We start from the raw sequence: 10,968 nt of genomic DNA on the forward strand, positions 1-10,968 counted from the left end.
CCTGTCCAACCTGACCTTAGACACTTCCAGGGATCCAGGGGCGGCCACAGCTTCTCTGGGCAACCTGTGCCAGGGCCTCCCCATCCTCACAAGGAAGAATTTATGCCTAATATCCAACCCACACCCACCCCCTTCCAGTTTAAAAAGGATGATGGAGCACTTGGGCAGGGAGGAGGAGGAGGCTCCCTTGAGGGATGCACACCCAGCACATGGGCTGCATCACTATTTTTCTATTAGTGGTCCATGAAACAATTAAGCCAGATGACTGAGGACATTTCCAGAAGCCATCCATGCTCCCACAGCCAGATACAACCACAAACAAGAGCGAGGGAAAAATAAGAGTAATAATGAACATAAATATAACCTGGTTTTAGTGAGCAGTAAACAAAAGCCATCAACATAATGATTTTTTCCCCTGAACAGAGCAGTTAGGTGGTCTCTCAATTAAGTGACAAACCACTGAGAAATGCTGCTCCAGAATAAGAAATATTCAATTACCCGACAGCAGCGTTTTTCACAGCACCTCACAATCCTGCTCATTTATTTACTGAGCCTAAAAAGGGCAGCAGGTACTCAAACACTAATTAATCATTTCAAGTAGGACACTGAGACCCAGCTCATTTGGGCACCCCTGAAACCCTCCCTGAGCAGCTCGGCCACCCCACAGCTCCCAGGGGGAAGGAGTTATCCAAGGAAAAGCCCTTTGCTGGGACCTGGAGCACACCCATGGAGGTGGCACCCCATCCCCAGCTCCCACTTACCCACACCACGTTGTTGTTCACAGAGGAGCTGGGCCCAAACACGCTGTTATCCAAGTGGGGGGGGTCTGTGCTGCTGCTCAGGGGTGATTTGGCAGGATCTTCAAAATCCAGCAAGTTCCCCGTGGCTGCTGCTGTGGGTAGAGTGGAGAAGGGATGAGGGGAGGGGAAAAGAGACACACAACCAAACCTTTTGGCAATCAAATCAACTTCCTTCAGGATGGCCCCAAATCTGAGCATGGAGGAGCTGCATTCACCCCAGTGCTGATTTATCTGATTTATCTGTGATTTATCTGTGGTGTCCAGATCAGGCACCTGAGAACCTCTCAACAGGGATTCAGGGGAGGACCAGCTTCTTCCCTCCAGCAGCCAGTGGGAAGGCTCCCAAGTGCCCACTTATGCCCAGGATGAGTGAGGATCAGCCCCAGGACATCCCAGCCCAGGGTGGGAACAGGCCATGAGCAGTACCCTCAGCTCAGCCCATGGCATCAATTCAACATCTTGCAAACCTGCATCAGTATTTTACAGGGCAAATCCTGCACTGGGCAAAGAACAGTTCAGAGCTTGGGGGTGTTCAGGGAAGCACTGGGGGGATGCAGAAGTGCCCCAGCTCCAGAGCCTCCCCCAGGCAGACACTGGAGCCATTCCCACACCCATGGCAGCCCAGGGCCACACTTATTCCCATGTGCCACCGTTTGTGACAGATTCCTCCAGTTCTGAGCCTTCACAGGAAGAAACAAGATGTGCCAGCCTGGAAGGAAGCCCAGTTTAATGCTATTTTCCTCTGTGCCAAATCCTCTTATCTCCGTGGCCAGCATGGAAGAGAGATTAGCCTTTTGTCCCACTTCTCCCTGTCTCTCGTCTCGGAGGCAGCAGAGGACCCATGGCCAGGCACTGAATTATGAGGGGATTTACTATTTAATTGTTTTATTTCACACACCTCTCCTTCCTTGGGGGAGCTGGAGGCAGAGGGGCACCTGGATGTCCCCCTCCTTCAGCCCATGGGATGGTGAGTGTTGCTGTGGGTTTGAGACAAACCCGGAATCAAGCTCAGGATGTGGAGATCCACACTAAGCTCTTAAGGACATTATGGCCAATTTGCCTGGGGCAGAAGTAAACAGATTTGGGGTGGCAGCAGCTGTGGATGAGGGGCTGCAGGAGGTATTTAAGGGGGAGAAGGAGCGGCTCAGCCAAGAACTCTGTGAGGGCAACATCTCTGCTAGGCCAGAAGTGTAGCTCCTTGGGGGTCTTCAGAGCCTTCCCAGGAGCTTACCCTGTCCAGGGAAAACCCCCCAGCCTGTTCCCATCCCCAAGCCTGGAGCAAAGCTCTGCTGGGGGTGACTTACGTGTGTCAGGGCAGGCAGGGGCTTCTGAGCTGGGGCTGCTCGTCCCTTCTCCTTCCAAGATGGACCTTTCCCGCTTTTCCTTCTCTGAAAAAGAAGAAAACCCCATCACTGCTCACAGAGTGCTTCCCCACAAGCTTTTAAGGAGGAGGAGGAGGGATATGGGACAGCTCAGATGGGGCACCCCTGCAGCAGCCCAGGCTCTGGGTGTGTTTCATAATCTCCTGGAAGGTGAAAGCAAAAATCCTGAGAGTGGCAGCAGAAATCTCGACAGCAGCAGGTCTCTGAAGCACCACAGCCCAGCACCAGGTCCTTGAGCAAGAAAGGAGCACAGCCAAAACCTGGCTGGATTTACAAGGCTGTCGAGAGGAACCTGGAGATGCCTCGTGCCAGCTCTGGAAGCAGCCTGGAAATTTGGAGGCTGAGGGGAAAAGGCACTTGAAAGCTGGAAAAAGCCCAAAGTCATCCCTTGAAAGCGAAGAGAGGGAAGAGGGGAATAAAACTCACCTTCCTTAGCTGCTTGCCAGAGCTCAAAGGCGATTTTGAAGGCCTGTGCCACGGTGAGGGTGACAGCCTGTGCCTGGAACGAGAGCGGCGAGGCAGGATGTTAATCCCCGTGTAGATTTAAATCACTTGGAGGTTTTGCTTTCCAGAGTCATGTTAACCTGGATGCAACCAGTCCTCCGCTCCCGCCTGGCCGGGGAGGGGAATCAAATATTGATGGAAGCAGAGACTTGCTCCGTGTAGGACACGCAGCTCGTTGTAGACACGTCCTTAGGTGTAATGGGGAGAGGGAGGAGGCAGGGACACGGCTGTCACAGCCAGGGTGGTGATGGATGGGGAGACAGGAATGCACAGCTCCTCCTGCACCCCACACCTCAGCCCCAGGCAGGAGCTGCACGGATCCGGGCTCGTCCTCACAGCTCCCTGAGGGATGTGGCTCCCCCCCCACCGTGGAGCATCACCCATGAGAACAGCACCACCTCACAGGGATCAGTGCCTGGGATGAGCCCTGGACCACAGCTGGCCACACGGAGCTGGGGAGGGCCGAGCAGAGCTGCATCCATCCTGCCCCAGCACGGCTACGAACACCAGGATGCCCTGAGAGCAACAGGATGAAATGCCAGGAATCTGCTGCTCTCTCCAACCTTGGAGGCAGGACAAGCCAGACCCCAGGCTCTTCCCTTGGCTTGGACCACCAGCGTGGGCTTGTCCTGCTCCATCCCAGGCCGCGGCAGGAGCAGGGACACCATCCCCGTGAGCCCCTCCATCCCTCCCCGAGCTTGAGCAGCACTAAAACCACCCACCACCACCTTAAACAGCACGAGCTGCTGGAGATGTATAAATAGTGACATAAATGCCAGTTTCATTAGGAGCAGGCAGAGCTCAGGAGCAGCTTAAGCACCGGGAGATAACGAGGAACACTCCGCACGGCTGGCGCTGCGGGAGCCTCGAGGCCCGAGTTTGTTTTACCAAGTTGTAAACTAAACAAACCCGGATCCAGGTCAGGAACCTGCAGCCCTGGCAGCTCGGAGGATGGAGACGTGGAGGGACACAAATGGGGCACAGCACCCCGTGCAGGTGGGGGGGAGGAGAACCCCAAACCTATCAGTGCCAATTAAGCCTGGAAAGCAGGAGAGCTCGTTTGAATGTCAGAGCTATTTACATCTTTGATGGAAGTGCAAATGCTTTATGGCAAAAAAACCTTAAATATGGTAATTAAGTATGAAACTCCTCACAGCTGTTTACAATTTAAGCTGTCACATCTGAATCAAGTTTAATAGACCCAGCTACCGTTGAGAATTACCCATGAACTAAAAATATGGACTAATTATATGCCCGTGGCTGGTAGCTGTGGTACATCCAGGGACCCTGCCCTGGGGAGGGATCCCAGTCTGGGAGCAGGGATCACCTTACCAGCAGGATGTTTATGCATTTTATAGACTAGGAAAAAAAAAAAATTATTTCTAGTTTTTGCCACAAAAGGCCTTGGAGAACTTTATTTGGAGGGAGACGCACTGAGCTGATGTAGCACTGAGATAATTCTTTTAGCACTAGAAAGATTTAAATTTTAATTTGCAGAGCGAGGCTTATCTTTGCCGTGCAAGGATGGGAGCACACGCCGTGGAACGGAGAGACAACTTGTAGCTTCCATTATTCTCTCCATGGAAAAAAACCCAAAAAATTAGTTGGGAGAAGCACAGAATATTAACAAGAGTGAGGTGGCTGCACTCCAGGCACAGGAATGCTCCTGAGAACCCAGGAATCACCACGCTGGGACGCAGGGGGTGGGAATGGCTCTCAGCAGGTTTGTTTCCCCTGTAGGTTTGGGAGATCCCATTCTCCACGTGGGCCCTGCAAGAGGCACTAGGGGAAGGATTTATGCAGGCAGAAGGGTTGGACCTGCCTTTCCTCTGCCCTAAAGTCCCTTCCTGTCACAGGGAGGGGGCTCAACTGGCTCCATGAGAGACCTCCAGGGCTCTCCTTGCCCCATTTGCAGCCGGTGCCCACTGACCCACCTCCCTCCCTCACCAGCTCCGGGTCCCTGCCCGTCCTGGTGCACTGAATCAGCAGAAAAAAATCCCACAAGTAGGTTCAAAGCAAGAGCCAGAGACTCTTTTGTACGCACAGGCCTCTGCTCTGAGCCCCATCCCTGGCCCACAGTGGGGTGTCCCACGCCAATCCCACAGGAAGGACACGGCCCCGCCACAAAGACGCCGCTAAAAACTGGACACGGAACCTCGATGGCAAGAAATGGAAGGGAGCCAGGGAGGGCAGCAAGCCCAGAACAGCTGGGCTGAGAGCCTCCCTCATTGGGGTCCCCCCAGGCACCTCAGTGGCAGCCTCTCTGGAGACCCCCCTGCCTGCCAAAGCCTCTCCACACGCCGGGCTCAGACCGGCTCCGGCAGCCCAGGGAAGTGGATGCGGAGCAGGGAAGAGTCCCAGCAGCTGGGAATGCAGCATGGAAGGGGATTTTCAGGTGCTGGTGCAGGGTCAGGTCCTCTTACTCCCACCCCAGAGGGCAGAGAGGCTTTTAGGTGCCAAGACAACGGGCTGAATCCAGCCTGGAGTTAACGGATAGGCCGTTCCCCCCTCTCTCTAGCTGGGGGCAGAGCTCTTATCTCACCACTTCAGCCCCTCTCTGCTTCCTCCTCCTACATCCCCACTTCTTCCTCTGGACTGACCATTTTCCGTTTGGTACAGAGGAAGGCATGGCACTCCAGGTTCTCATTGAGCTGGTTCTGGGCAATGTAGGCAAACACTTTATCGTGGATCTTGTCTGCCGTGCAGTAGGATATCCTGAAAGACAGAACGAAACGTGTCTGGGGCACTGAGCACGAGGCAGATCCACCAACCCCTCCTCGGAGCTGCCAGCAGGCGCCTGCCCCAGGGCTTCCAGCTCCAGGGCCAAGCAGGGAAGGCAGAGGGAGCACAGGAATGTTGCCAGGCCTCAGCACAACTCCTTCCCAAAGTGGAGGAGCCGATGCCACGGGGTTTGAGTGCAAGAGAAGCCCAGAGCCACTCCCGCAGCCACAGCGTGACCCACGTGCACCACACGGAGAGGCAGGAGAGAAGAGAAGAGACAGTGTTTCACCTTCTGGGAAAGGACAGGTTAGAGGAGGTAAAGATTCCAGCAGGCCATCCTGGGACTACACCTGACAAAGGCTCTGCCTTCAGAAGAGAGACTCGCTCAGAAGGTTCTCCCTGGAGGATGAGCTTGCAAGGAGAGAGGGGTTGCTCCCAGCCTACAATTTAATCTTGAGGCTCAAACCAGAGAAAAGAAATTGATGCAGGAGTGCCCAAGAGAAGCTGTTGCAAAGGCTGAAATTCAGGCTCTGAGATCTGCAGCAGCAGATGCACGGAGTGCCCTGAGAGCCCTGAGCACACTGGATGTGGGGAGGGAGGCTCAGCCTCCTCCGTGGAGCATCCCCAGGATGGCAGAGTCTCTCCCAGCCCCTGGGCAGGTCCAGGCTGACTCTGAAATGCCAAACAAGGCCCTGGAAGAGCAACAGGCTGGAGAGACCAGGCTGTAATTGAGGGCTCAGTTCCCTTCTGCAGGGCAGCAGGTCCCTCAGCATCAACCTCCACCATCGCCCATGGTCCGTCCCTGCCAGGAGCTGCAGGACTGAGTGTCCTGTCTGAGGCCAGCAAGCACAGGCTGCAGCAGTCCCACAGGTTTAGTGCAAGGTGGCAGCCAGCAAAGCCTCTTCCCTGGGCACACAACAGATCAAACAGCTGTTAAGGAAAGAGAAAACTCGAGTAAAAAGTGCGATCTTTCAGTGAAAGTTCTCCCATGGCCCCATTTTGCCCCTTCAGCTCCTGCTCTTGCTGTCCCTGAGAGTTAGCAGGGAGGGGACTGGAAGGTCCCAGTTCCCAGCAGATGCTGAGACTTAAAAAAGCCACATTCAAAATTTATTTACACTGCATTAGTTTCTTACATGTGAGGATGTCTCTGCTCAATGGCCTATATTTTGTTTTCCAGAGCTGAGCTGTGCTCTGGTCTTATCAAAGAGGCGCCTGGAAGTTCACTCTTTTCTCCCACTTTTCACAAAACTGCAAGGTCACTCCTTTAATAATTATGACAAAGCCAAGGCAAGTCATCTGTGCTGGCACATGGCCCTTCCAGCACCCTCTGGCTCAATATTAGATGGTCATTAATTTCCAGGGACAGGAGAACTCACACCTGCCTCTGAAGTGAGCCAGTTTTAGCCTCTGGCAGCAGCACATCCAGTGACAGTGGCTGCATTTTAGCCATGGCCACCCCATCCTGCCCCAGCACACGAACCAGGGAAGAGCTCAGAGCCAGCATCATCCCAGTGGATAGAGAAGCCAAGGAGAAGACAGCAGAGGTGTCAGAGGAAAGCCCTGGGCCTGCCACTGGAGGGGCACACTCACAGAGTGGGTAGAAGACCCCCCCATACACACAGATCCCACTAGTCACCATGACCCCACAGCACCAGCGTCTCCCAGGAGCAGTGACAGTCCCCAAAACAGCCTGTTTGGGAAGGGCTGGCTTCAGTCAATGAATCAAGGGCTGCTCATACTCTGGTGCTGACAGGAACAGCTTTATCGACAGCTGTTAAAGTGTCGGGGGAGAATTTAAGGCAGCATCTAAAATCCCTGATCCCACAGCTCTGCCTGCTCTTCCACCAGGGCAGGGATCCCGATTTTGGCACGGCTGCTTTGCCCAGCTCTGCTTTAGCAGCAGGTTTCTGTCCCAGGGAGGGCTGGGCTCTGCACCCCTGGCTGTGTGTGACTGCTGGGGCTTGGAACTGAAGAAAAGCAAGTGGGTTAGTGGTGTGGTTAGAGAGAACCCTGAGCCCCTGCTCCCCTTCCCAGGTCTAGCACAAAGCAGCAGGTGAAGGACAGAAGCAGAGTGGCAGGGATGCAGAGGGAAAAGGGATGAAGGAGATGGAAAAGGCCAGATCCAAACCGAGCTCTGCTCCACCAGGCCTGTGCCTACCTCCTGCCACTTTGGAAGAAATGCTTCCAAAAGAAGTATCTTCCAAAAGCCAGAGGAGGGGATATGGGATAACCCAACCTTGCCCTCCCCACCCCGGTACCGTGTCCCAGCAGCTGCCCCAGCCCTGCTCCCTGTCAGAGCCATTTAAACACAACAGAGACACGGAGCAGGCAGTGAGGGGACAGCAGCCCCAGCTCAGGGGTGCTCTGACCATCCTCTGTATTCCACCCTTGCCCTCGCCCTGGATGCTCTGTCATTTCTACTGCCACAAACAGGCAGTAAAGCCACACGTGGCCACGGAGTGCTTGGCTGTGGATCTGCTGTTTTTTGCACACACTCCACCCCCAGGCTCGTCACATCTTTCCTTGCCCCCAGCTGGACACGTCGCACCACACGTAAATTTACCTTAAATTTATCACCCACTCTCCTTCCCCCACCTTTGCTTTCCACCCAGACGTGGTGGCCAGCGAGGCAGCAGCTCAGACCAGGTGGAGGTGGAGCAGAGGAGCAGCTCTGGCACACGGAGTGCACCCCAAAACCCACCTGTATATGGAGATGTTCTCGATCAGCTCGTTCGTGCTGCTGTCGTTCAACACGATCCCCCGGGGAGAGACTTTCAGAGTCACTTTCTGCAGTTTCTTCCCACTTGCTTTCGCCTTTGGAAGGGAAAGAGGGAGGGGAAAGTTCCAGGCTTTTAAGGCTGATACCTCCAAAGGCACGTGAGCAGAGACCCCAGAGACGCACATTAATATCGCTCGTTACTGCCAGAGACTGATTTTACCAGCAGGTGTGATAAAGCACTTGTTAAAACTTTTCCTGCCCTGAAGCCATGATTTTTACTGGCACTAAGGAGACAAGGGCACACACCACCCACTGCATGCCGTGCACAGGCACTTCCAGCCCAGCACCTCCACAGGGATTTCCCCGTGGCCAGTGGCACGAGCCGGCAGCTGCTCTGGCCGAGCCCTGCAAGTGCCTGGTGAAACTCTGGGGAGTTTTGCCTTTCTGGCCAGTTCTAGAGCAGAGGGGACACCAGCACGAGCGAGGGAGCTGTGCTGGGAGCGGGATGGTCCTGGACAAAGTGGGCTCCCAAGGAGCTGGCTCTGAGCTGTGCTGCCGGACCCCGCTCCCACAGCAAAGCGTCCCCTGTGCAAGGCCACGATGGCAGCTTAAAAAGTAACTCCACTTTCATGTGCCACTTTCTCTTGTTTACTACTCTCATGCTTTCAGCCTTCAGGTTACACTCAGCTCACTGCCCAGCCCGTCTCCAAAAGAAATAATACACATCCAGCGAGCTCCAGGCTGCAGACCAGGATCCTCTGCCCTGGTGACCTCATGAGCCACAACCAGAGTGGCCAGTCCTGCCTCTCTGAGGCCGCCTCAGCCCCGTGGCTTTATTTAAAGGCTCAGTTCCCAGTGGCTCAGAGCAGACGTGGAGGGCTCTGCCAGCAGCTCCCGCTTCACGCGAGCGCTTCCCTCCGTCCGGCTCAGCACATGCCAGGAAAGGATCCAGCACTACCCAGTGCTGTCCACCACCCCACTGAGCTTTACAACAGTTAATGGCACAGCTGGGGCTTTGCCTCACTCAGTTTTACAAGGGCTTAAAGTGCTGATTTCACTCGGAGCTGGAGGGTGGCTGAAAACCAGTCCCCCTTGCATCACGGGTTCCAGTGGGACAGCGGCTGCTCCGGCTGGGAATTGGAGCAAGCTGCCCTGCTCCCTTCTCCTCTTAACCCTGCCAATCCTGGGAAGGAAAACCCAGAACTGCACTGGCCATGCTCCAAACGCTGTCCCTGCCTTTCAAGAGGAGACACAGCCCCAGGGCAGGCTGATTTCACCAGGTCAGAGGCTTCTCACACACCCAGGGTCACTCAGGCTTATCAAGGGGAGCCAGAGCTCAGACACTCAACACCAGCTTCCCACAGCCTGCCCTATCCCAGGGTCAGGGCTGGCCCCAAGAGCTTTCCAGTGCCACTGTCTGCGGTTCTACCCACACCATCAGACATCTGCACGCCCCTGGAGGGGCTGGACCTGCAATCCTGACCCCCCGAGCCCACAGCTGCCTCCAGACCTGAGGATTTTGAAACCCTCCCCGGTGACAGACTCGTTTGAAGAGCAGGAGATGGGGCTCTGCTCCAACACAGACACTCACAGTGGCCACAATCCTTTTGACAGCAGCTGCAGAGAGCTCCTCTCCCTTGGGCTGCTCCACCAGTGTCATCCCCATGTACTTGAGGCTGAAGAGCATCCCCTCCAGCAGCGTCTCGCGGGTGTCAGTCCAGTTCTCTGGGAGCTCTAGGGAGACAACAAAGAGGCTCTTGGATTCCCAAACACACAAGGGACATCCCTGAGGCTTTAGGTACAAGCAGGGTGTTGGTTTAGCTGCTGCCTGGACTCCCAGGCCTGAGCAGCTGGGAGCTCAGGGAAGGAGATGGGGCAGAGACCCGGCTGCTGGAGGAGGCAACAGAACACTTCAACCATGCAGCAACCACGAGGTACTCACATGGGGAACCTCATCATCAGCCTCTGCAGCTCTCCAACACAGCAAAAACGAATCCCAAAATGCTTTCCACAAGCCACAACAAACAGAAGCAACCTTTTAGTTTAACTGTGAGCACCCAGGCCCACACCATAACCAAGGGGATCCTGAGCCCCAGCCCAGTGCAGGGCTCGGTGCCACAGCAATGACCTTACCCAGTGCAAACCATCACCTACACACTCAGGCTAAGACAGGATTTACTGCTAAGCCCAGGCAGCTGCCAGGACCCAGGTGAGGTGCTTTGACCTCCTAAATCGGTCACCTACAGCCCTGAGGAGCCCTCACACAGGTGAAGCCTCAGCGAGGAGAGGTCTCTGCTCTCCCCTGCAGACCACCAAGGAGACAACTGGCCTCTTCCCTGAAGTGCAGGGAGGGTGGGAAGGAGTGTTCTAAATACAGAGCTAAGTTTGGGACCAAAGTGAAAGCCAGGTGGGTGTTTCTAAACCTGAAATGACACCACAGGAGCCACCTTCCAGACCTGGAGCTGGCAACCCAGGATGTGCAGCTCTCGTGTTTTAAGGAGGGTCTTGCTTTGAGCAGGAGGCAATGAACCACAGCCCTGAGGAGCGACGGGGCTCCCAGAGACTAAACATGTCCCTGAGGCTTTGCTGCCTCGAAATCAGCCTCCTCCAAGCAGTGGGGCCAAACTCCAGAGCTCCCTGCACACCTGCAGGGCAGGAGGGCTGGGCTACAGGGATGTGGGGGACCTGGCTACACCCCTGGGATAACCCCTGGTGAGTCAGCCTCCCTGCAAAGGCAGGACAGGAGATAAGCCATAAACCCCAGCACCACTCCCAGTGGTGAGACACCGGTGAGACTCCAGCCGGAGTGACGGAATCCAGGTGGGAGTGGTCCCATGGGGAG

General features: G+C 55.2%; 1 protein-coding gene across 1 annotated transcript in view; it reads right to left on the minus strand.

Annotated features, from left to right (window-relative positions):
* LDLRAP1 (low density lipoprotein receptor adaptor protein 1) overlaps window positions 1-10,968 on the minus strand; it is a 19,372-nt gene that overhangs the window by 4,946 nt on the left and 3,458 nt on the right. The window contains exons 2-7 of the mRNA XM_029963036.1: window positions 9,718-9,860; window positions 8,109-8,221; window positions 5,287-5,401; window positions 2,609-2,681; window positions 2,105-2,188; window positions 762-892 (exon numbers count right to left, since the gene is read on the minus strand). Of these exons, the coding sequence (XP_029818896.1) occupies window positions 762-892; window positions 2,105-2,188; window positions 2,609-2,681; window positions 5,287-5,401; window positions 8,109-8,221; window positions 9,718-9,860 (659 nt within the window). The remainder of the gene's footprint in view (window positions 1-761; window positions 893-2,104; window positions 2,189-2,608; window positions 2,682-5,286; window positions 5,402-8,108; window positions 8,222-9,717; window positions 9,861-10,968) is intronic.

Source organism: Manacus vitellinus, unplaced genomic scaffold (assembly GCF_001715985.3).
Source record: "Manacus vitellinus isolate BGI_N305 unplaced genomic scaffold, ASM171598v3 scaffold_52_pilon, whole genome shotgun sequence".
Lineage (NCBI taxonomy): Eukaryota > Metazoa > Chordata > Aves > Passeriformes > Pipridae > Manacus > Manacus vitellinus.